Source organism: Pseudonaja textilis, chromosome 1, assembly GCF_049901715.1.
Source record: "Pseudonaja textilis isolate UNSWEBS1 chromosome 1, rPseTex1.2, whole genome shotgun sequence".
In the NCBI taxonomy this organism is placed as follows: Eukaryota; Metazoa; Chordata; class Lepidosauria; order Squamata; family Elapidae; genus Pseudonaja; species Pseudonaja textilis.
Genome location: NC_141990.1, coordinates 138,259,286 through 138,285,592, shown reverse-complemented (window position 1 = coordinate 138,285,592; position 26,307 = coordinate 138,259,286). Strand labels below are relative to the sequence as shown.

General features: G+C 46.3%; 1 protein-coding gene across 6 annotated transcripts; it reads left to right on the top strand.

Annotated features, from left to right (window-relative positions):
* The first annotated feature begins 3,306 nt into the window (after window positions 1–3,306).
* Window positions 3,307–25,668, top strand: OSR1 (odd-skipped related transcription factor 1). 6 transcript variants are annotated; one of them, XM_087917630.1, is made up of 4 exons: window positions 3,307–3,413; window positions 4,386–4,481; window positions 20,000–20,680; window positions 24,441–25,668. In XM_087917630.1, exons 3-4 carry the CDS (start codon window positions 20,034–20,036, stop codon window positions 24,574–24,576), a joined length of 783 nt encoding a protein of 260 aa, XP_087773756.1. In that variant the 5' UTR covers window positions 3,307–3,413; window positions 4,386–4,481; window positions 20,000–20,033; the 3' UTR covers window positions 24,577–25,668. The 6 variants fall into 6 exon arrangements, with proteins under 6 accessions (XP_087773756.1, XP_087773747.1, XP_087773762.1 ...); XM_087917621.1 differs by having other exon boundaries at window positions 3,361–3,413; window positions 4,386–4,741; XM_087917636.1 differs by lacking the exon at window positions 3,307–3,413 and having other exon boundaries at window positions 3,810–4,481.
* Window positions 25,669–26,307: the final 639 nt, after the last annotated feature.

Below are 26,307 nucleotides of genomic sequence, written 5' to 3'. Positions count from 1 at the left end.
TTGGTTTTTTTTTCCCCTGTTGCATTTGGGGAGGCCGGCTTAGTAGCCCAGCCCTTGAACCTCTTGGTGGGCCAGAGGTTGGTGGTACAGCAGAGGTAGATTTCACTGAATGGGGGAGGGGGGGGAATGGGGCTTACTTCAATGCCAACATTTCAGGTACCTGGCTGCCGGCCACGCCTTTCTCCACCTAAATAGGTGGCTTTTTTCAATCGGTGGCCCGATTTGCCTGCGAATTCGGACGACGTTAATCACGAAATAAAGCCGCCAATTAATCCAGGCCGCTCCTTACTGCCCAAGTACAAAGATTGCGCCGCCTATCTGGGACGCGGTATTTCCCAAAGAGCCGGGGGAAGGATGTTAGAGGGCTAAAAGACATTCAATATCGGGAGGGGAGGCGTCGTTTTTCAAATTTACTGTCACCCTCCACTCCCAAATCGACGTTTGAACAGAGCGAGCCTGCTCTGCCTTTTCCACCCACGCCGAAGTTATATCCAAGAGAGACAACGCGGTCCCGCATCCCTTGCATATATGCTCGCGTGGACAGAAAGCCTGCCCTTGCTCCCCCCCCCCAACCCGTTTAGCCGACAGCATCAAGGTAGAAAAACACAACAGAGAGGTTTTCTTTGTTTTGTTTTTACCCTCGCTGCTCTCAAGAGGACGACCTTCAATTCGCCCCGAGGGCCCGGACCCTTAACGCAACCGGAGGGGCTTTGAGGCCCCGCTCCGCCGCATTCGCTTAAGGACCCGCCGCTTCAAAGCAGCACCACTTCGGGTGCTCTTTCAGCCTTCCTTTACGCCTGTTTTCTCAGGCAGGCGGCGGCTGAAGAACTTCAGGCGTCACCCTGTTGTGCCCGGGGAGAAATCCCAACGCCACTCAAACGCTCCTACTTCGGGTGGATGGGAGACCTCAATGCGCAGAAAGTAACGCTTGCTTAGTCTGCCGTCCAGAATCAGGGGAAGAGTTGTAAGGCCTCGTTCGCTTCTGTCCCAAATTCTATTTAAATACATTTCCGCCGCGGTCCTATACATCTAAGCAAATAACGGTTAGCCTCCCAATGTGCGTGTGTGGGAGGGGAACTTCGTTTTTCCTTCCAGGTTCTTTAAATACAAGTCTTTCTTTTTTCTTTTTCCCTTATTGTTTTTCTTTCTTTCTTTCTTTCTTTCTTTCTTTCTTTCTTTCTTTCTTTCTTTCTTTCTTTCTTTCTTTCTTTCTTTCTTTCTTTCTTTTTCTTTCCCCTTTGATAACTTTCCCTTTTTCCTTTTTATTCCCCTACCTTCCTTCCTTTCTTTCTCTCACATTTCCCTTTTCATTTCTTCTTCTTTCTCTTCCTTCTCTATTTTCTTTTCTTTTTTTCCCTTTTCCCTTTCCCCTCTTCCCTCCCCCCCATCCTCTTCCCTCTATCCTCTTGTGTCAGGGAGGAGAAAAGACGGGTCCCGTTGTCTTCCTGATGCAGTAAAGAAGCCACTAAACTACTTCACCGAAATGAACCCAGTCCAAAGCCTCCTAAAACTCCTGGAAGAGTAGGGGATTCATAGAGCAACTTTCTATTCCTTTACAGCGGCTCGAAAAGGAATTCATTTGGAATTCCTACCTAAGACTAAGCCCCACTAAATTCAGCGCGGGAGGACTGCAGCCTGCCACAGCTAGCTTGCATGATCCACAGCTTGCATGATCCACAGCTTACATGATCCAGTTACAAGCAATGCGGAAAATCCGAAGAGACGGTGGTAGACAACGACTTATTTTTTAAACACTTTGGCAATTTTCTTGTATGCCCGACGTACTGGCCCTACAGGCAGCGAAGATTCCTCCGCTCACCTTCGCCGAACCGGGGACCGATTCGATTAGCTGAGAAGGAACGAAAAAACATTGCTTTTGTTTCAGTCTGAGTTTCCCCCAATTTTTTTTTGGGGGGGGGGAATGCCTTTTTTAAAAAAGGAAAATAAATTCGGTGACAACAACGGGGTCCAAATAAATGTGTTTTAGGATCGGAGACTGTGCAGATAGAGCAGGAAGTGTGTGGGGGGGTCTTTGGTGCTCTCTGACCTTGCTTGTTTTCTTGCAGACGTTTCATTACCCAAACTAGGTAACAGCATCAGTGCTGATAAGGAGTGCAGTTTGCTGTCATTTTATATTTTAGTGGCTTCCTCTGTCAGTGTTGGTGAGAGCAGGAAGTTCGCATACTTCCAATTTTAAACGCGTTTCAAGTAACTCGCAGTGCAATCCTACCCAGTTTTATTCAAAAGTAAGTTCCCACCGATTCCACGGGACTAATTTGGATTAGGAGTGCAGCCCCAGGTCTTTGGGAGTTATTTTCCTTTAGGCTGTATCCACGTGGACGCTTTACTAAAAATAAATTTAATTGAATGTAAGCTTCAAACCAATATTCACATAAGGAATAATCCTTGAATTCAATGGGGTTCATAAAATTTAGTGCAACGTACTTTCTTTTAAATGTTGATTAGATTTACAATCTAACAGCCGAACCTATGCAGATCTCCTCAGAAGTAAATAGATATCAGATTGGCTAAATAAATGTGTGGCCCTTTCATCCAAAATACTCTATTTTCTTTTTATCTATATCTTTATCTCTATCTCTTTATATCTCACTATAAATCATCCCCATAAGGCGTCATCTAACCCGCGTTTTTTTTTTTAAAAAGCAAACGGCGAAATTATATGATTGCGTTTAAAACACGTAGATTATTTTAAAGTAGGTTTGGAGAGGAATCCAGGACGAAGCAGGGGAAGGAACTCGAGCAGGTTACAGGAGCTCCAGATGTTTTCAGGGTGTGCAGCTCCTTCAAAGGGTTTGCATTGGCTTCTTAACAGAACGGAAGAACAGAGTTGGAAGGGATCTTTGAGGTCTTCTAGTCGAACCCTCTGCTGAGGCAGGCAGCCGTTAATACGATTTGGCGTTACGTTTTCGGACGTGCACTAGCGGAGGGAAATTAAAAGCGCTGTTTCAAGTGGGGTGATTTACGGCGCAGGCCAAAAAACTGGGGGAAGCTGGAAGTAAAACTCCTCACCCATCTCTTTTACAATATAGTGTCCTATATATGGACGACGGCCGGGTCAAATCCAAGCCGCGCGAAACTCATGTCAACTTTCAGCGCAGCCCCCCCCTTCCGCCACCCCGACCGCGAGAGCGACGCCTTCCCTTTGGAAAAGGCTCGCTCGCTCCAGACCAGCGTCCACTCGGGGATTATTCAAGAGAGGGCCAATCCCGCCGGGTAGCTTTCAGGCAGAGGAAGGAAACGCCGCTTTGCGAGTCCCGCCAGCTTCGGCGTTTCCCACGGCCCGCCTTTCTAGAGAAGCCTCTTAAGAGAGAAGGGACTTTTGAAACCGGCCGGCGGACTCGCTCCTCGGATGCTGTTGCCAGCAAAACGGGCAACCGCGAGCCCTGTCGCTGGTAAGACTCTCGGCAGGACGTTCCCACGGAGATGTTTCCCGGGCCGGGGTTGAAGGCAAAGCGAGGTCTGTGCGCCTCTCTAGAATAGAAGCAAACGCTACTCCGGAGCCTGGTCGGTTGTGTTCAATGTCCCGGACAGGGTGGGTGGTGGGTGGGAAGGGTTTGGGGACACACACACACACACACACTCCTCGCTTTCCCCTACTCCAACGTCGGAATGTGTCATTTCGAGGCAGTTGTCAAAGGTCGGCGAGGATTGGCGAAACAATAACCAGAGAACTTGTTCGAGGCTTGGAGCCGTGTTAGCAGGAGGGATCCGTCGTCCCCTCCCGCTTAGTAGACGTTACCTTGATCCGAGCGGTACAACCAAGGCAGAGAAGAGCGCCTTTCGCCCGCTCTGGACGGAGGGCTCGGTGGGGAACAAACCGGCGGCAGCGGAGGGGGAGGGAGGGACGGAGGGACGGAGTCTCTTGGCTCTCTCTCCGTCCCGCTTAGCTTCACCTGAACCTCCCGAAGCGGCGACGGGAGGAAGAGGACCCGTGGCTGAGAGATAGTGAAACTATATCCCGGTTTGCAGAAGTCTGGGGAAAATCCAGCTTCAGACCGCAGGAGGAGCGGAACGGCGAATCCGGGCCCACTGCCGGGAAGAGCCACGCTGCGGAGTTCAGAGTTCGGGAGGTGGGTGGGGGGAAGAAGGATGGCATCGCCCCTCCAAAGGCGTCTGCAGAGCGGGCTCAACTTCCGCTCGCTTCGCTCGAAACCTGATTTCAGGAGAACTTGCTCTCGGGTTGGAAGGAAGGCGACCCACTCGACCGGAGGGGGACATCCCGAAAACGTCAAAAGCAGAGGAAGGGGGAAGCTTTTCCTGGGGGTGGGGTGAAGGCGGCGGCGGTGGTGGGGGTGGTGTTAGCTTTTCGAAAGGCAGAAACGTCCCCCGGGTTAATTCAAGAACGATCCGATTCCAACTTGCAGCTTCGCTTCCCCAGAATGAACGGCCGAAGAAAGTGTGCAACCGGGATCCTTTGGAGGTGGTTATCCAAGCGGGACTGATCGAGGAACCAGCAAAAGGTGAGCGGGCGAGAAAGAAGCCGTTCCTATTGCCAGGAGATACGGGAAGAGCCGGGAGAGCTTCCGGGATCCTCTCGGGGATTAGGACCCCCTGCTTGTCGGAGAAGATGCTCTTGACTTTCAGCAGCCACCAAACCCCTCCTCCTCCCCCCGCGGCCTTTGATCCCGCGGGGCCTCGGCGGAGGCGGGGCCGGGAAAGCACCGCCACCCGAGCGAGGTCAGGCGGGGCGGACCGCCACCGGGATCTGAGCCGCAAAAAAGTGAGCGAAACTTTTTCCTCCCACCAGTGCGCATGCCCAAGGGTGGGGAAGGCGAGCGGGGCGGTGGAGGAGGAGTGCGGGGGGCGGGAAGAGGGGGGAGTCCGGCAGGCAGGGGATTGAAATAAGAAGGCGGCCCAGGGAAGGGATCCGCTCAGTCGGCGCTCGCGTGCTCAGTCAGAGGCGCCTTCGCCTTAGCTCTCGCCTCGCTCGCCTGGCCCTGGCGGGGGAGGGGGGGGAAAAAACAAGCGACCTCTTCGGCACCTGGCGCCGCGTCCGTTTCTCCCTCCCTCCCTCCCACCCACCCTCCCTTTCCCGCCCGCCTGTCCTGGGATCTTCTGCCCAGTCGGGGCCGCTCCGCAGTTGAGTTCCAGGAAGCTCTTTGTACTGTCTGCAGACCCGGGGATCAAAGATCAAGATTAGGTAAATATATACATTCAGACGCCCTCACCCTCCCCCCCCGCCCCGCCCCTCCCGGCCCATCAGTTCGAGAGAGGGGCGCAGCGCATCTCTTAAGCGGCCGGGTTGAGTCTCCCTCACCCGGTCCCGGTTGTCAGGGATGCTTCTGATCTTGCTGCTTGGGAGGACAGCGGCGACCGAGGCAGCAGGCAGGCAGGCGTCCCATCCCAAATCCCTTCCTTCGGGAGACCGGTCCCTCCTGCTCGGCTCTCGGACCCGCGCTCTCCTCCCAAGCCCTTCTCATCCCTTGAGATCAATGGGGGTTGCTCTCCAAAAATGGAGGGGACGGGGGGGGGGAGGAAGAGAAGGAATGACACACACACACACACACACACACACACACACACGCACGCACCCCCAAGGGAAACTTTTGCAGGGAAAGTACCCGCGGGGGGGGGCGTTAGGTTTGGCCTTTGCCGTTCTCCAGCACGAAGGGGGCGGTGGGGAGAGGCGCAACGAGTGAGCGCAGATCCAAGGCCGGCGCTTTCTTTGGAAGGCGCCCGTTGCCAGAAGTTGGTCCCTTGAGATTAGTCTTGCAAGCTTCGGCCTCCCTGGGTTTTTCCTGGTTGGCAGAACGACAGTCTCTCTCGCAGCCAGGCGGTTTTGCTCCTGAAATGCCGCCTGGTGTTAAATGCGCCCCAGAAGGAGAACGCCAAAAAAAAAAAAACCCCTCCAGGTTTCTTTCCAGCTGCTGAATGCCCGCCGGGAGAAGGCGGAAAGTCTTCCTTCCCTGGCCGAAGGGATTGCCGTTTTTCCAGCCAGGCAGCCCCACATTCTGCCCGGTTGTTGTCTATGACGGGGTGAAGCAGGAGGCCGGATCCTAAAAAATCTGGGAGCGAGGTCTTTTCAAATACCTGAGAAGGTCTTCCAAAAAGGGGGTTAGGTGTGCCAGGGTGCTGGTGTGTGGCTTTGTTATTCGCGGGTGTGGGGTTTGCAAAGGGTTAAAGGTGGAAATGGCTCCGATTTCGGCACGCTTATTTAGACCTTCCTAAATGTTAAGGCCACTTATAGATCTACCTTGAACCTGTTTTCCGGAGGGAGGACCGGGAATCTATTGAGAATTGTTCTGCAGTAAGAGGGCCGGTGCTTGGCTTAATTTCTCCAGAGTTGGTCTTCCCCAAGAGAACTCGAGTTCTGGTATTTACCAGATTTTTCTGTTCGAAAGTGAGAATGATGATGATGATGATGATGATGATGATGATGATGATGATTGCTCTCCAGTCTGCCTAGCAAAGGCTCGATTTTGCTAGGCCTGAACCAATCAAAGATGTCAGAATGTCAGATCTGCGGAGCTGAAAAGCTAGGCCTTCCGTTTATAGCCGGTTGCATGATTAAACCGGGTCAGCTCGTCTTTTGGGGGCTTCCGACTTGACTTTGGGCTCCCCCCGGCAGGTACCTTAGCCCTTCATGGGCCCGAATCCAAGCAGGTGCACCCTCGGTATGCCTTAAATCTTCGCCCTGTCGCTTCTCGTGGTCTTGGCGTCTCCCTTAGTTTGGAAAAGATACGGCTCGGGCTCGGTTTGCAAATAAGATTTAATGCGGGTGAGGACTACTCTCAAACCCTCCAGAATTTGTCTGCGGCTTCGCGGAGGAATGAAAACTCGCGTGGGCACATTAGGAAAAAGAGGGGCGAGCACACCCGCAAGTCGGCTCTGCGATTTTCCTTCCTTCGGTTTTGAACTGTTTTTTCCCTCCGATTGCTCCATCCGTTACCGCCCTCTCAATCAGAAACGCTCGTGTGCAGCGACTTCCAATTGTCCAACCGTTTCTTCCAAAGTTGCTTTTCCTTCGAACAAAACCTCTCTGGGTCAAGAGAGATAAAATACGCAGAAGGGTCGGGGGGGAGGCTATTGATGGAAAATGTCTGGTTTCTTTGACGAAATGTGTTCCACCGCGTGTGTAAGGTAAATAAAAGCAAGTTGGCCCTTTGGATTTGTAATCGTCTGTAGTAAATTCGGTCCCCTCTCGATTCAGACTCGAACGAACGGGATCCGGGCAATTCGAGTGGCAGCGTGGAAAGGCCTTGCGGAGCTTGAACCGGCCTCATTTTGCTGCCTTTCCTTGGCCTCTTCGCAAATCCTCCGGTTGCGCTTTCGGAAGCCAGGCTGAGGGCCTTGTTGTCGGAACCCGTCCCGCCGCCCGTTGCCTTCCCGGGGCGAGGGCTTTTGAAGAGAAGCTCGGTTCGCCTTTGGAGGCTAAGGTTCCTTTCGGAGGAAATGGGAGCAGATTTTGGGCAGACGGCTCTGGGTGTGTATGTGTGTTTTGTGTGTGTGTGTGTGTGTGTGTGTGTGTGTGTGTGCAGGCACTGAGACAGCGCGCCTCTTCTCAAATAGGAAAAGGCCCATTTGCCCCGAGATGCTGCGGTGGATTCCGTGTGCCACTCTTTCTAATTTAAGTGGCTTTTTTTCCCGAGAGCTGGCAGAGGCGTTAGTGCGAAGTTACCACATTGTCTCCTCCTCACCAGGTTTTAGTCAGAGGTAGATCTAAACTGATCCGAAATTTGGGCTTCTTCTCCTCGGCTCCTATTTCTCTGCAGCTGCAAAGCTGCTGTAAAACGGCTTTCAGTAAAACTCCGGGTTTTTTTCCAGCAAACAGCCGAATGGAGAAAAAAGAAGCACTTTCTCCCGCTTCTGCCCGGCAGGAAATTTCTCTCAGAGCCCCAGGGAAACGAAAGGAAAAACAAAACAAAACAGCAAACCCCTGTTCTGGAATGGGGCTGCCCGGAAGATGGGGTACAATTCGTCGTACCCCCCACAGCCCCATTCGTTTACTTTGAAGAGAGGGCCATTTTTCGCTGCTAGGCGGGCTTTGAAGGGAAAGGCAGCAAAATCAGCCGACAACTTTTAGGAACTTAAACACAGGGTGTGTTTATGGGTTACTTTTATAAGTGGCGCTTCCCGCTTAGTAACCCCCCACCGTTTCTGGGTCCACGTTCCCCTCACTTAAAGTAATTTCCACTTCGGCTGTTAATTGAAAATGGATGTTCTTCAGCTTGAGGAAAACTTCTATTTCTTGCCCACTTACTTTCTCTCTCTCCCTCCCCCTCTCTCTTTCACTCGCGTGCCCACCCCTCCCACTCACAGGCGTACACACGTGTGTGTCTTTGGCGGGTTTCTAATGGCTCTTCCTCTCTCTTGGCTTTCGCCTCCGGTCCTAATTGGCGACTCTCCTCCAAAGGAGGCTTTCAGATTTTGGAGGCCCTTGAAAGATACTTTCTTTTGGGGTGTTTGAGACGTATAGGAGGGAAAGAGCGCCCCCCCTCGTTTCGCAGCCCCTTTATTCGGGAGCGAACCCCCAACGAATTCGGAGCGTTTTGGGGCCTGGCAATTTGCACCGGGGAGAGCGGGCGAGGTGAGGGCGCTGTCGGGCTGGACGCGGGCGCGCGCTGAAGGCTTGTCCGACTCGAGGGGAGGGAGCCAGCCTTGCCCCTTCCTGGCTGAGCTCCGGAAAGGTGAGGCGCTGGGCCGTTGGAGTCCTTCCAGCCGCTTCTTATGGCGCGCAATTATTAACCCGTCCTCGCTCAATCAGAGCCGCCATCCCTGACTGCCTTTCAGGCGATCCTCGCAAGCCGCTCGCTCCGGGTTGGAGCTCCGGCCGGCCAAACCAATTCCCTTTCCTGTTTGATTTCCCAAAGGCAGGTAGGGGCTCGGCTCGATTTCCTCCTGGACAACCCGAAGCTCGGGAGACAACACCCCCCCCCAAAAAAAAACCCCAACCCTCAAAACCCTGCTTGTTTAGTCGGGGAAAGGCAGGTAGCCGAGCGCAGAGGAGCTGCGGCTCTTCGGATCCCGCAGGAGATCCGCGCAGGTTCCTTCAAAGGGGCGGAGACCCTAGCCCCGAAGACCTTACATCTGCTGTTGGAAGACTGGCGGGTGCTCAGAAGGGAGAGAGCCACGTGAGGAAGGGAATCCTCGGGTAGTTCATTGAAACGCCCGCGGTTGTCATTATTCCACCTGACAAACGCCAATAAACGTTCGATATGGATCGATCGATCGATCGCTTGGCCAGATCTGCTTCCGGAGCTGGGCGCCAACAAAGCGGCGATCGAAATAACGCGGGTAGAAGCGAAATGACTCGCCTGGAGCTTAACCGTAAACCCCTGGCTCTATTTACTGGCAGGTAAGTATGGAGCTGGGTGTGTGATCAAACACTTTTTCCTGGGATTTGAGCTCTGTCGCATTCTCCTGCCCTCACTCTGATTTTTGGAAAAAGACGCGGCCGACTTCTGGTTCCCAATACAACCGAAGGGATCCGGCGAATGGATGGAGTCACCCGCGCAGCCCCCTCTCCCTCTCCCAACGTTTCAATCGCGTAGGGCGGTAGACACGCGAAAGGCGGGGGGGCGTGCGGAGAGCTTTCTACTCTGCCCTGCGTCCCCCCCAAACCTTCGCATCCAGAGGTGAACTACTGCGCGTTGTACGCGCCGCTCCTCTTTCAATGGACCCGGCCAAGCAAATCCATTCTGTTTTTTGTTCCGATTGAGAATCATAAGGTGGATTGGTTCGAGGTTCTCTGGGGGTTCCAGGCTTGCGTCGGCGAAGGCCTAACTTGGCCGTTGCCCCGTCGAGAACCCAGCGTGTTTTACCTGCGGACTTAACACCTCTTGAGACAGAGGCTTGCGATGGGGAAGCGGATCCGGAGGGGAAGAGCAGGCCTGAAAGGTTTGCTGGGTTCTTTCTTCGTTTTCTCCCCAATTCTTTTACATTCGTATCCGGGAGGATCCCTTTGATTCTCTGGCCCGGTGGTTTATGCGGGCAGTTTAACTCCCCAGGTGCCTTCCCGGGAAAGTTTCCTTTTGCTTCGGGAATTCCTCCCTCGGCTGACTAGCTCAGCGACGGGAGTAGACAGCTCCCTCCCGAAGTCGTGCTCCGATCTGCCGAGTTTGGGCTTAGCGTGCTTGTATGAATCCAGTTCACCCACAGAGAAGTCAACCCCACCGGCTGAAAGCCGCAGAGCTGCCGGTAGCACCGAGGATGCATAACTTAACAAAAGCGTGGCCTTATTCTAACCACGGTCTAACTAGAACTGAGATCACAATGCTCCGGGGGAGTTGGGAGGGACGCCCGCTGTCGAGCGGTGAGCGCGAGAGGGGCTTCTGTTTTTGCTGGGAGTTGCAGTTCAGCGATATTTGAAGGGCCCCCAATCTTCGCTTCCCTAATTCTTGGGTATTCTCTCCCCCTCTCTCCTCCCCCCCCCAGCGCTGCCGTCTGACACTCTGGAGTTTTGCTAGCGCTAGCCCGTGTTAATTTTTTCCCAAAGCAGGTTTGCCTTTCCCAATCTAAGACACAAATTAGCCAGTTCCATTGCAGCTCTTTCTGTTGTGCCAACCCAGCTCATGTGATGAGTTTATGATTCAGGCTGTCCTTCCAGAAAATTGGGTTAATTGAGCAAACCTTTATGGGTCAGTTAACCATGGATATGGCATGTCATGGGAATGCAGTCAGCCTGCTAAGCTCATTCCCTTAAAGCAAAACCCAGAAGGAGACAGATGACTTTGGAGTATGTCTTCCAGCCCAACAGGCGGAAGGGCAGCTATTCTGTGAAACCAAAACAAATAAAATTAATTAATAAATAAGGAACCAGCTTCTAGCTCTGCAGGAAGGGGCGCCTATGTGCCAGCCGTGTCCGTTACCACTAAGCACTTTCCAAGCTTGTGGGCAATATTGTGGAAGTCCTGCCTAGCAGTCGAAGCAGAACACGGGTCAGTGGGACAGAACACTCGTGGGATTGCATCCAGAACTCTGGAAGGAGAGAACAACTTGCTGAGTTAACTAAAGCTCCCTCTGAATGCTTTCTCTCCATCTTCCCAACCCAAAAGGAACTAGAAATTCAAAGTGAAAGCTGCAGACTTGGGCAGGATTCAGAGCATCCGGGAAGTAGGTGTCTGTCTTTCCCCACTCCCCCACCTCCTAAAAAAAAGTATTCACTTGTTCCAGCAGCCTTTGCGCTTTCCTTTAAGCGGTGGAACTGAACCTGGGGAAAAAGGCAGTGCGGGAAGGGAGAAAGAAAGCTCCATTTCCAGTTGTTTGCAGCACAGATGTTACAACACAGCTATAATCGACTGCAACTGAGTTCTGACCTGGGCTAAGCTCCAATTGTAGGCAAACCCTTTCTTGGCAGAGTCTACTCTAGAAAGTGCTTAAAGCGTGCCTAGGACAAAGATGTAAATAGGCTGTAACCTAGCATTGATCTAGCCAGATTGTACATCCCCAGAACAGCTTTTTAAAGATGGATTCCTTTGCCCATCCTATCGTGTAATTCATATAGAGAGCTCTGTTCTTCAGTATGAGAGATTTATATTGGTACCTTTTTTTGCAGAAAGACGGGAAATATATCAAAGAAATATTCATTCTTACCAAACTCTCTTCATAACAATGTTATCAAGTCAGTTGATCAGAGTATAGCTGTGTTGGCATGCTGTGTTTCATCCATTATGAAGTTAACCATGGCTTATTCAATTACTCTATCAATGTTCTGGATTGACAGTGAACGGTCAATTAACCACGGCACTGTATGTGGATTTCCACCACATTGTAGACAGAAGCCTGATCAAAACCAGGGTGTGAGTGGTCTAAAATCACCCATCAAACTTGGTAGTAAAATTACATTTCCAACCTTAATCTCCACCAAACCAGGTACCGTAAAAAGGTAATTCGTTAAGAAATAAAGTGTAAAAAGTGATTCAACTCCCTCTGTCTTCTGTATCTCAATTTCTGAGAACGTGCACTTCGGATGTCATTGAAGGATAACTCCCAGTACGCCTCACAATTGGCTATCCAGGTGAGGTTGATGGGAATTATCTTTAGGCAGCCTCCAAAAACTAGTTACAGTCCCCTGGACTGGGTTGCATAGAACAATCAATTCAGGGTATAGGATTGCAATCTTAAAACTGTACAGTGAAGGAAAGGGATGTGTGTGTGTGGAGTAACTCTGAAACAAGGCGGTCTTGGCTACAAGTAAATTATGGTTATAGAGATATATAATCCTATCTTCGTTCACGAGATATTGGTACAAAGGTGAAGCTATCCTTTTGATACAGTAGTACAAAAACATTTAGGTGCAAAATTTCCAGCAAGAAACTAGGCTTTTATACTAAAGTAAATTTTGCAGAGATCAAATGGGGCCAAATTAAGTTAGGGTGGATGGCTTCATGAATGTTTAATGGAACTTCTAATATTAAGAATGTTTAGAAGAGCCACAACCTCAGCCTTTTTTTTAACTCCTATTTTCAGTTTGGTTGGCTTTGTTATCCACTCTAGAGTAGCCTGCAGTCTGTATGTCCCCTATTTATTCCTTTATTCATTCATTCAATCAGTCAATCTTATGCATTCCTCAGAGTCGGTGCATTGTTGTTTTTAGCGACCCCCGTGTGTTTAATTTTATTTTTAGATAGGTTTTTGCTTTTTTGCCTTTGAGGGTAATGGGAATAGTAAGGGGCTGCAAACCCCCAGACTCTTTTCAAACCCCCAGACAAATATCTTGCTGATAAAGATCTGTTGACATGAAACAGAGTTTAAAGGTGTAGGTGACACTGAAATAAAAGAAACAGCTGGCTCTGTGTCAGAAAAGTGCAGGGACGGGGAATGAATGTTGATTGTCCCCTGTGGCTTTGATGTCCTAACAGAGTCCCTGTCGCTGCTTCTACCTCGAGGTATAACAGAGAGAAAGGAAAACCTGCCGATTTGTACCCTGGCCAGCAAATCTGTAGCCATAGTCGAACAAGCTTTTTCTGCTCTCCTCTTCACCTTTTCTGTCTGTCTGTCTGTCTGTCTGTCTGTCTGTCTCTTTCTCTCTCCCTCCCTTCCTTCCTTCCTTCCTTCCTTCCTTCCTTCCTTTCCTTTCCTTTCCTTTCCTTTCCTTTCCTTTCTTTCTGTTTGTCTTTCCTTCCTTCTCTTTAGTTCTCTCTCTCTCTCTCTCTCTCTCCCCCCCTCTCCCTCTCCCCCCCCTCTCTCTCTCCCTCGCTCTCCCTCTCTCTCTCTCTCCTCTCTCCTCTCTCTAACTAACTAACTAACTAACTAACTAACTAACTAACTAACTAACTAACTAACTAGCTAACTAACTAACTAACCAACCAACCTGCTTTTTGCACCCAAAAGCTTTCGTGCCACACCGGAACTTTCCTTCCCTTTCGTCTTGAAAAAAAATCGGTTGAAAGGCATTTCTCTAATTTTTCTCGTCCTGCGCCCCTTCGCCTTTTAAAATCAGAGTTCACTCGGCGCCATGGGATTAAAACGGCAGCCCTTTGGATGGGATCCCGAAATCGGTTTCTCCGTTTCTCGAAGTCGAGCGTACTTCCTTTAGCACCTTGTCAGTTGGGAATAAAGTTGTCTTAACGTCGGATTAATCTGACTATAGTGTAGGGCGTTATTGAGGGGCATTTCCTACCCCCCGTCCCCCAAGGAAAATTTCACTGGAATTTGTTACTTCATTAAATAGAGCGGCGAATTCCTTTTTAAAAGGAGCCGGGTTTAGATAACCTAACGACTTTTAAGGAAAGTGAATTGGGCGGGTAAATAACTATGCGGTATAGATTTTGATTCCGGAACGATTGAAGTGAAGGGGAGCATACCTTAATGTGTCTGGGGGTTTATTTTTGGCTGAGTTTTTTTTTCCCCCCTCTGGAATTAACGCTTTCAGGGCTCGCCTCAGCATCATCCTTTTAGGACGAAAATCGCCTATTGTTGCGATTCCAGTTGCCTCACGAAATCTTACGTAGTCTACGGATAATTACCTGGAACCTAATAGTGTTTGGTCTCGAGCCAAATAAGCACAGCAGTAAACCTGAGAACACCTAAATAATCGTTGATTACTGTATATTTCTAAATGCTTACACACCAAGTCATTCTTAAAAGCAATATTTTTTTTTTGACTATCGGTTTTCTCCCCTGCCTCCTGGGCTACTGGATCTGAGCTCCCAAAATCCGAAAAAACTCCAGATACGGCGACGTTCTCCACCCCTCTTCCTCACCCCCTGCTAGATTTTTTTTAAAAAGGGTTTTTTTTTTCTCCTCGCCCAGATCCAAAACAAGGGATTTCCTAAAGGCTCTCTGGAAAATGAAAAGAAAGAGAATACTACTGCACGACGGACCGGCTCTCAAATAGTTAACAGAGGCGGGAAGGGGTGTGTGTGTGTGTGTATGTGTGTGTGTGTGTGGTAGTGGAGGGGGGGGGAGGAATCTGGCTTACGAATGCGAGTGCATGTGCTTTAGTCGAAGGCTACTCTGAATTTATCCAATTAGAAAAGCCAGATCTTGGCGAAATGTCACATTCGTTTATTCTGGGTCAACGCGATGGAATTCTAGGATTCACGACTCTCTCTTTTTGAGGCCGATCTAGTAAAAGCGTGGTGGGAAAACAAAAAGTGGCCCTCAGCAGCGACCCTCAGCCAACCCCGCAGCTGCTGAGCAGGTCGCCGCCTTTGCAACAGGGCTGGGCAAGGGTTTCCTTGGGTCAGCCTGTGCCACAGAGACACCCCTGCGCCGTCCACGGACGACTCTCAAGGCATCCCTGCAAAGTTTTTCCTTTTGAAACTTTGGCTGTGTATCTTGGCTGCCTATCTGGAGTCCTGAGCACACACAGAAAGAGAGAGACAGAGAGAGACAGAGAGAGAGGAGTCCCCGCCGTCCAGTTTATCTCCAGGGCCAACAGACAGCCCCGCTTATTCTCCTCCAGCCTCTTATCAGGCGAACGCGTGTCAACCCAGTTTGTAGCTCGCTGTATTAGGGCAGGAAGCGAACTCAGGACTCTCTGCCCAAATTGTGATATCAGAATCTCACTTTCTGCAGCAAAAGGACCGTCTTGGACCTTTGCAGAGGGTCATCCGTCCGGTTTTCGGTAACAGGCAGAGATCCAATCTCCGGGGGAAAATTTTTTTTGACTGTGTGCCGAGCCGAGACCGAAAGGGCAGGGTTTTAAGTGATTCCGGTAAAGGAAAGGGTGGCATATAGGTCTGTTTTGCTTCGTTATATACGGTATTCCCCATCTCTGCGATTTCTTTTTCAAACGGGACCGCCTCCCTCAGGTACAACCTTAAAGCGTGTTCATTTTGGCTGGTTTCGCAGTCGTCTGAACGGGCTTGGGTTTAACTAGTTCAAAAGCGACTCCGTCCTTTTTTTGCCACAAGGGGTTATTCGAGAAAGAGGAGGCGACCATGTTCAGCCCTCCACTCGCCGTCATTTCGCTCTGAACGCACAGATGGTTCCAGGCTGATAGGCTTTATTCTCAGCCTAGAATTAACCCTGCAGGTAGTTGGGGGACTACAACAGAGTGCTCAATGCCTGGAATGTACTACCTGACTCTGTTGTTACATCCTCTAACCCCCACTCCTTTAACCTCAAACTAACCACTATTGACCTCACCCCATTCCTAAGAGGTCTGTAAGGGGCGTGCATAAGTGCACCATCGTGCCTCCCGTCCCTGTCCTATTGTCCCCACTTATTCGTACCTATTTCCTGTTTTCTTATTCATGTTTATACTTATATCTATTGTAAGCGATTGACAAATCAAATCAAATCAAATCAAATCAATAAATAAAAACTCCCAGAATTGCTGGTTAGTGTTGAATGTGGTAATATCGTCAAGGAAGGCTCCGACAATGGAGGAAACTGGCGTTTCTCTCTCCTATTTCCTTTGAAGGGAATGCTAAATTAGTGCCACTCAAACCGGTGCCAGTTTTGTCACCGGCTGACTCCCTTTGGTTCTTGAGATGTTGATAGTACTCTCCTGAACTTGAGGCTTCAGAACTTGTCCAGCCTTCCTGAGTTTTAGGTTTGCTCTGCCATTCCCCACCTCTGACTGGAGATGGGGTTGAAAATACTTTGGTTTTTTCAACTCTGGTTCAGTTTCTGGAGTCTTCAACCCCCGAGTGGTTTTCAATACAATTTTTCCTCAAACGACAGCTAAAAGATTTGCCTTTGCTGTTTTCCAGATTTCTTTTTTCCCCCAATCAAGGTTATATCTTTGGGATCTCCTAGGGGCATCCCATCCAAGTTTTTTTTTAAACAAGTTTTATTCAATTTTCACATTTTAACATCTCTTTTTAGTGAACAGCATGATTACAGGTTTCACATATACATACAAATATGACCATAGTTACATATTCAATTTTTGTATTCAATTTCTTATCTTAACAGTGCTTTCATACATTTTCTATTTTATTATATTATTCCAAATGCTTATCTCATTATTTAATTCACTTATGTTAGCTTCATAATTATTATACTTCAATACTACTTCAGTACTGTCACATTTGTATATTTCATCCTAAATTCTGATTAAAAACACTCCTATAAATAGGTTTTCCACCTAAAATATCAGTTTAAGTGCGCCACCTCTAATTTACATATTCATTAATTATCTCCCTTTTTAAATCCCATTAAACATTTAACATTACCTAAAACATTAAAAGTAATAATCCCTTTAAAACTACATAGCATATATAAATCAGATTCTGCATGGTTTTCCCCTTTTGAATTTCATAAGATTTATTTACAATTTCAAAAAAAGGACATATTAGTCTACTCATTTAATCCTAAACCCTGATGTAGGCATCCCATCCAAATTTTAAAAGGTCCTCTTCTTTCATTGACTGACTGGAAATAGAGAGGGGACATTGGGTCTTTCCATATACAATGGATAACAGGAAAGAAAAGTAGGGTGAAGGGCAAGAGGCTGGGTGTTATTTTCTACCACTAGTTGTTCCTTGTGGATTAAATGTGTGGCTCCTTAAATTCCAAGGCCTGGTTGCATTTCGGAGTAGGTCCCCAATTTGGTTAGTGCCACGTAGTGCAGGAAAGCATATGGGAAATGACAGCGTGCCATGTGAAACAGCGCTTTGAAAGCTCTTTCTGAAGGAAATTGGAGGTCAGAGTTCGAAGCATTGGTGATGGGAGGGAGAGAAAAGAGACAAGGCAGCTACTTAAAATGGGGAGCACTGAGTCTTGATTCCCAGGATTGCAGATTGTAGCCTGCCTTCATCGAGCTCCAGAAAAACTGAAAGGTGCTTCTCCCGCCCACCCACCCCAAAAAAGAACACTGGACTTTCTTGGTTTTTTTTTTTTCCTTTGAAAACATTTTGCTTCTCATCCAAGAAGCTTCTTCAGTTCAGTTTGAAACTTCTTGGATAAGAAGCAAAATGTTTTCAAAGGGGGAAACAAAGTCCAATTGCCTTTTGGAAGAAAAAAAAAGCACTCTTGGGACAATCATGACTTGGATGATTGAGGATCTCCATAGACACTCCTGGGGGGGAGGGGATGCCCAGGAATTCTGCCACATTGCTTAGAATTCAAGAGGTTTGCTTACCAGTTGCAAGTGCGAGATAAATTCCCAGTGGCTGCATCTGAGGGACTGAGAGCAAATGGGAAGGAGGCTCTGTGAGGCTCTGCATTGCCAAAGTGGGGCAAAAAAATGAAATTGGCTTCATGGTTCATGTGAAGCCACTTTATTTTTTGAAAGTGGCTTCATTTTTACTCTCCGTTCTGGTACTGTTGGGTAAATATAGAGTCCTGGTTTTGTTATTCTGCTAGGTTCCTCTTATGCAACTTAGGGGAAATAAATTTGGGGTGAGGGTGAACATCACCAAGCCCCCTTTTCCAAAGGAATGAATGGCAAGGGATGTGCCTAATCTGCTCACCCTGAGCCGACAAGCCAGGTGTGTGCCAGTCTCAATTTGCCAAAGGTGAGCTTTTTATTAAATACCCCAAAGACCCACTGATCGTGTTTTGCTTTTTCCATGAAACTCAGTGCCTGTCCGTTGTTGTGGCAAAGGCAGTTAAGGAAGCCTTGAGCTGGAAGTTGTGTCTTTGCTGTACAGGTAGAACCTCTTTCGCCAGCTTGCTTGTTTCCAACTCCTCCTCCCTCTCTCAAAGAATTTTATAAAAATCAGGGGTGCAACAAGCCTAACCTCCAGCTTTCACGTGTGTGTGTGTGTGTGTGTGTGTGTGTGTGTGCGCGCATGCATGCATGCATGCACATCACCAAATCAGGGTTGACTCTTGGCAGCTGTCTGAATTAATCCCTGCGGTTTCCTTAGCAAGAGTTCAGAAGTGGGCTGCCGTTGCTTGCTTCCTAGGGGTGAGGGAGAATGACTGGCTCAAGGTCACCCACCCAGCTGGCTTCGTGCCTCACTCAGGCAGAACTAGAACTCACAATCTCCCAGTTTCTAACCCGGTGCCTTTACCACTACACCAGACTGACTCTCACATTCTGGGATAGGATTTAACTAATAGCAGGAGTAGTGAAACACATTTGTCTTTCTTCGCTAGTTGACAACTTTTGTCGTTCTGGTTCTGCCCTGAAAGCCTTATCTGCTGTCTGGAAACATATAATTTAAGTTTCTTTTCTATTCAACCCAGCAGTCCCTGGGCGAAGAATGAGTTCTGATCCTAAGTCCGCCTTTAACTCAAACTTGTATGTAAGTCAGAGCTCATACTTACCAATGAGTCGCCGTTCTCCTTCCTCATGTCAATGAACCATTGAAGCTGCACGGTGTTTTCATGAACCACTGAAAAAACAGGCTGAATTTAAAAACCACGCAGCTTCAGCAGTTCCCGAAACGTTGTGTGAGGCTTCAGGAGTTTGTCGGCTCGGGGAAGGAGAAAGCTTTGCAACCTTTTGAGCAATAAGCAGCCTGTTTGTAAGTAGGAATTGACTGTAAGTCTTAACCTGGGGACTGTATATATTGCATTCTACTTCTTGTCCTTTTTATAACACAGTGAACCAAAATGACATTGGTGTCAGTACAGCTTTCCCTCCCTTGATGTCTCCAGGATACCAAGGTCTATCTATCATACTGGGGCAAAGTTCAGAAAGTTTCACATGGGATTGTACAGAGATGCTTTGACAGAAGAAGCAAAGAAGATGATGTGGACAGGAGCCCTCTGAAGTGGTAGCTGAATCTTATTCCACAGTGCCACCAGGAAGATTAGCTCTGGGACAAAGGCCAGGCCTCAGAAGGGAAAAGCTAGAGCAAGGGTCTCCAACCTTGGTGACTTTAAGCCTGGTGGACTACAACTCCCAGAATTCCCCAGCCAGCAAAGCTAGAGCAGGGGTCTCCAACCTTGGTGACTTTAAGCCTGGTGGACTACAACTCCCAGAATTCCCCAGCCAGCAAAGCTAGAGCAGGGGTCTCCAACCTTGGTGACTTTAAGCCTGGTGGACTACAACTCCCAGAATTCCCCAGCCAGCAAAGCTAGAGCAGGGTCTCCAACCTGGTGACTTTAAGCCTGGTGGACTACAACTCCCAGAATTCCCCAGCCAGCAAAGCTAGAGCAGGGTCTCAACCTGGTGACTTTAAGCCTGGTGGACTACAACTCCCAGAATTCCCCAGCCAGCAAAGCTAGAAGGTCTCACCTGTGATTCTGGTGGATACACTCCCAGAATTCCCAGCTGGCTGGGAATTCTGGGAGTGTAGTCCACCAGGCTTAAATCACCAAGGTTGGAGACCCCTGAGCTAGAGGCTTTTGCTGTTGCCCTTCAGGGCTTCTAATAACTGCTTAAGATCTCCTAGTGGTGAGGCTACTCAGTTTCATATTTACTGTGAAGGTACAGCTGTTAAAACCATCTGTCAGGGAAGTCGTATTATGAAATGAGACCGATGCTGCCGCTTATAATTTCCGTACTTACAATTTCATCATCCTAACATTCTCTGAACATCATGCTATACCTGTTCTTCTTGGTTCAGGGTCTTTGTGTCACCTTATTTCTGTTAGGGTAATTATGTTAAATTAAATAGCTGCTTTGTTCCACGCTTCGTTTACTGAGCCCATTTTGTGTTTCTCCCCTTCCTTCCTTCCTCCCTTGCAGGCGCTTGCCTTCTCTTTCAGACTTCTCTGCCAGTATGGGGAGCAAGACCTTGCCTGCCCCAGTACCCATCCATCCTTCCCTGCAGCTGACCAACTACTCCTTTTTGCAAGCCTTCAATGGCCTCCCAGCAGTGCCTTCGGACCACCTGCCCAACCTCTACGGTTTCAGTGCCCTCCACGCTGTTCACCTGCACCAATGGACTTTGGGCTACCCTGCCATGCATCTGCCCCGCTCGTCTTTCTCCAAAGTGCCTGGTGTGACCAGCCTAGTGGATGCCAGATTCCAGTTGCCTGCCTTCCCGTTGTTCCCACACGTCATCCATCCCAAGCACGAAGCCACCAACGTGCCGCTCAAAGCCAAGCCTAGATTCGATTTTGCAAACCTGGCTGTAGCCGCCACCCAAGAAGATCATTCAAAACTGGGACAGATAGACAACCAAGGCTCTTCTGCAGGCCTGGGCTCATTGCTCGAAGTGACCAAGCTTTCCCCCGAGAAGAAACCCACCCGTGGGAGGCTACCCTCCAAAACCAAGAAGGAATTTGTGTGCAAATTCTGTGGCAGACACTTCACCAAGTCCTACAACCTTTTGATTCATGAAAGAACCCATACAGATGAGAGGCCATACACGTGTGACATTTGCCACAAGGCCTTCAGAAGGCAAGATCATCTGAGAGATCACAGGTGATTGAACATGTTTATTTAACAAAACTCAGGTTTATTATAAAGGATTTTAGGGTGCATTCTTTAGAAAATTTATCATAACATTGCTTGTTTGGGTTGTTTTATATAAATGACACTGCTTTGACTTAAATATAATTCATCCATTTAAGTCAGGAGGCTCCAAACTTGGCAACTTTAAGACTTGTGGACTTTAACTCCCAGAATTGCCCAGCCAGCATGACTAGCTGAGGAATTCTGGGAGTTGAAGTCCACAAATCTTAAAGTTGCCAATGTTGGAGACCCCTGATTTAAGTGATGGATATCGTTTTTTGCAGATAATGTTACGTTGACAACGTAGGGCTTGAACAGTTGCAAACTATTCTTAATTTCAAAGCTCAGAAAAACGAAGATCTCTTGTAGGCACTGATGCAGCCATGCAGTTCTAGAAACTGCTTTTCACGTCCTATGTTTCCATTCAACGTGAAGGAAATATTATATCATTTAATTCAAAATGGGGTCAACTAGATTGGTACTTCAGGATGCTCTTCATTTTCCCATGGGGAGGCTATGGATATTCATATCCTTCTCTGGTGGCATCACTGATAACTTGGTATGTCTCCTGTTCCATCCACCTTGCTATTGTCATGCAAAAAAAATGGTAATGATCTTTGTTAAAGATCTCTCACATTAATGGTATATAACCATGGCACAGTGGTTAGAATGCAGTACTGCAGGCTATTTCTGCTGACTTCCGGCAGTTCGATTGTCACTGGCTCAAAGTTGACTCAGCCTTCCATCCTTCCGAGGTCGGTAAAATGAGGACCCCAGATTGTTGGGGGGCAATAGGCTGACTCTGTAAACCACTTAGAGAGGGCTGTAAAGCTCTGTAAAGTGGCATATAAGTCTAAGGGCTATTACTATTGCTAACTCCATGAGCCAAAGTCCAGATTCTCCTTTGAGAAGGTGTCCGGGGATTGAATCTGCATGCTTCCCCTGACTCCCCTAATCCATTGTTGAGTGCACATGCTTTTTCATTTGATGATGACCATTTCAGTCTTGTATGCCAGCTTTCTCCGTACTCCATGCCCACTAGATATCTCCCTGCTTACTTCAAAATGTTATGCTCTTTGAGGATTTTAAGGATAGTAGTTGAACACATCTGGAGGATATCGTTTCAGAGTAATCCTCATTGAATTTTCAGCTACCAAAGCTTATGGAGTAAATATGCGGATGACCTTGTTTTTTTAACAGCAAGTTGAAGTCACAACAAAGAAACTATTTTATTGGTAAAAATCCGATTATGGTTGTATTACTGTCGGAGAGGAATACCCTGTGCTTCTCTAGGTTTTGCTGAAGTACAACTCTCATTGGTCCAGGCAGCTGAAGTTCAGCAACATCTGGAGGAGCACAGGTTTTTCATTCTGGAATGGTGTATAGATCATCGGTTCCAGAGCTTTATCACTGGCAACTTTAATTTACTAACTGGGTATATGGCTAGTAGCTTAGGCCAGGCAGAACAGATACCATGTGGATCCCAATGGCAAAGCTAATCAAAACTGAATCTTCTGTATGCAAAGAGTATACTTTTAACTGTATCTTCCCTTAAATACCAATTATCAGTTCAAAGTATAACTGCGTAGTTTATATAAAACCCCACCAAATGTATCATATTAAACACGTTCCTTAGAGGTAAGTTCCAAGACTTTAGTGAGGAGAAGTTAATTAATTACAATTTCGGTTCTATTTAACTCCTTGGATTTAAAGACAGAGGGGGAAAAAAGATGAAGATTAGTTATATTGGTTTCAAGACAGTGAAGATCAGGAGTTTGCTTCATATTTAAACTCTTGATTAGAGAATATATCACTATTCTACGCCCCGCCCCACAAACTTTTAAAAATTATTTTTTACATTATGGTCTGCTCTAAATAATAGTTCCCAACAGTCCAATCAATGAACTCTGCTATAAACCACTAAGCTTGGTAATCTAATGCCAAAACTGGATACAATTTCTGATTACAAAATCAACATTTTCCCCAAGAGACCATGTAGCTTTCTGTACATTCTTTCCTCGACATGTACACAAATTGAGGAAAACCATTAAATTTTATCGTAATCCTTCTTCATTTAGTATGTATTTCCATATTTTTACTGGTATGATAAATACATCCCTACTCAATACAATTAAATTAATTCCAAAGTGTGGGATTGGATTATGAAAACTATACTAAAATCTAATACAATATTCTCAGCACACTAATAAAAATAAATAAACCATTATAGTTAAGTTTACTGCAACCCCTTTAAAGTTGTAGTTACATGCTTGCTAATATTGTGTGAAGCTCCTTTGTGAATTATCTGTTTTCATTGTTCATTCTAGTTTTATGATTTCTGGGCTTTTTCATCATTGATGGTTTCTGTCTGTCTTATATTTGAATAGGGGATATAACTTTAGAATTATTTCCAGTTTTGAAGATGGGAAATAAGGAAAGCTTCTATGTTGTCTACTGCAGAGTAATAGCAATTCTTGGAGAGAGATTTAAAGATAGCAGAAGTGTTAACATTTTTTTCCCTTCAGGATTCTTCTGATTAAAGTTGGAGACTTCCTTGGTCACTTATTTTAAACAACTAAAAAAAAGTTTGAGTTTTTGGATCCTTCTCTTTTATATCCAAAAGTCTAGTTATAATTTAAGGCTACTCTGTGTAATCTGCTAAAGTCCAGATGACCATCAAGATATTCTTAACACTTGGCTGCTGAGGTTTTTTTTCCAGCCTAGATATGGTAATCCTAATAGAAAGAGGACAGTACTATGCTTTTAGAATTTAATCTTTTCCACTTTCCACTACTAAACACAATGGGAGTTGAAGAAAACATGTTTTCAGAATGATCTGAAAACATTGGGATGTACTGAAGTTATTAACAGAGAACTAGATATTAAACTTTCTAATTTAATTAATTTGGGAGATGGTGGGTTCTTTGGTTTTTGTATTTTCCTATCCAATTCAAAGAGATGCTCCAAAGATATCTTTTTGTATTCGTTTTTGGATGGAATTTCATTCTGATATTCACAAAAAAATATTGCATGGCCATTTTTCTTGCCCGAATTCTTGCATTGGGCAAGGGAGAGCGAATGGTGACACATGTGATGACATAATCACAAAAAGTGCTGCAACTTATCGCCTTGAATTAGGTATCCTGGTACGAGCTCTTAATTATGGCAGTTGCATCATGACATGTTCATGTATGCATTGTATGGTGGCGCAGTGGTCAGAATGCAGTATTGCAGGTTGACTCTGCCCACTGCCAGGAGTTCGATCCTGACCGGCTCAAGGTTGACTCAGCCTTCTATCCTCCCAAGGTCGGTAAAATGAGGACCCAGATTGTTGGGGGCAATATGCTAACTCTGTAAACCACTTAGAAAAGGCTGTAAAGCACAATGAAGCAATATAGAAGTCTAAGTGCTATTGATCAAAGTGTCACTGTTTAAACCGGTATTTCTAAACTGGCTGAGGAATTCTGAGAGGTGAAGTCCTCACATCTTAAAGTTGCTGAAGCTGAGAAACAGTGGTCTAAACAGTAAATCGTAGCAGGATCAACATTAATTGTGCATCCAAATCCAGAGTGATTACAGGTTTCTTCAGTTGAACAAAGCTCCCTTTAATTTTTTCCTCCCAGCAAATGTTTGTATTCCAGCAAGTTGAAACAGAATTGTATTTCCTTGAAGAGGTTAAACGTCCATTAAAAAAATCTTTTTCTCTCTTTCTCTTATTTTCTCTTCCCAGATATATCCACTCAAAAGAAAAACCTTTTAAGTGTCAAGAATGTGGAAAAGGATTTTGCCAATCCAGGACTCTGGCTGTTCACAAGACACTACACACACAAGTAAAGGAACTCCGACCTTCCAAAATGAAATGCTAAAGACTTTAATCCCAACGAACTTCATCTCTCCACTTCACTCTGCATTTTAGATCAAATTCTTCACAGAGACAATGGGAAACACTCAACACAATTAATTTAATACTTAAAAAATACATCAAGAAAATCCACAACCCGACACACAGAAAAACACAGTCAGTCTTTCCAAAACCTGGGTACTTCCAAGTGTAAATCCTGCGTGACTTCACTAAACTTTACGTCAAAAGGTGGTGCTCATGTATTGGAGAGGAATTTTTGTCCTCAGTTCAAACACAAACAACAAATAGCTTTCTACCTCCCCAGTTAAGTTTATTCTTATGTGTGTGACTTGTTTAAAAGCGTCTCCTTTGTAAACTTTGGAAAATAAAATCTAGAAGGGTATTATCCTAACTAATTCCACATTTGGGGCACGGCTGAGATAGCAGGAAAAATCACTAATAAAACTGCTTGAAAAGAGGCAACATTTTGAAGGAGATGCGTGCTATAACAGGGGTCCTGCCATCCTCTTCAGAAATTAACACTTCTGTCTTTGGTAGATAGGTTTGTGTGTGTGTGTGCGCGTGAGTGTGTGCGTGCGTGTGTGTGAATCTCTTCTGCATGCTCTAGTGAGCATGCTATCATTTCTGTTTATTCGTGGTCTGGTGCCTTAGGAGGTAGTTTGTAATTTGAAAGAAAATTTGAAAAACCAAGCAAACCAAATCAAGCTACCAAGGAAAAAACAACCCGAGAGACAAAAGGGAAACTTGATGATAATAATAAATCAAAGTGACTGCTGTGCACAGTGTGGCCTTGGTGGTACTTTCAAGTAAGCATGTGTCCAGATGATGGTGAGCTGAGTTTTGTAAAAAGGCGGGTGGGAAAGTTTGCTGACAAATCTCAACATGAGCATTTTCTCCAGAATCATCTTTATTTTTTTTTCCTAAACAGTGTAAAAAAAAAAAAGACAAGACATTCCAATATGTTTTTGGTTTAAAGTTATTGCTATTTGGCACTTTATGCTGATTCTTGATAATGGACATTTATCACTGGATTTATTATTATTTTTTAAGTATTAAAATAAATTGGTATTTTACAGGCAAATGTTCCTGAGTGACATTTAAATCTCTTGGTTTTAAAACTGTTTTTTGCAAAACTCTATGCTATCTGTCATGTTCTTATATCATTCCTTGATGATTTTATTTTTCAGAAATGGAATGAATTAATAATCAATGAGTTATAAAATATAACAATATTTTAAGTAATGTTGTTTAACAATTGATTTATTAATTATCACTGCTGTCCTATGTATTTACTGAGAAGTATAAATTTCACTGACTTCAGCAAGGCTGGAACTGATATTTTGGAGCCTGAGTCCATAATTCTAGATATAAACTGGAATTTTTAAACTGGATGCAAGAAATTGAATAGCCATTCATAGGATTGCGCTGAAAGAAACATGAAGGGATTTATTAAAACAGTCAGTGAGGTTTTCTGAATTTTTTTTCTAGGAAAAAAATACTTCCAGTGTTAAATAAAGTAGGAATAAGAACCAGTGTCATAAAAAGTAGGGTGGATTAGGTAAGCTTGTTTTACTATAAGAAGTTATTAAAATTCTACAATATCTGTGTACAGGTAGCCCTCAACATCTGATCACAATTGAGCCCAAAAATATCTGTTAAGTGGGACAGTTAACAGATTTTACGACCATTCTTGGCACTATTATTAAGTGTACTACTGCAATGGTTAAGTTAGTAA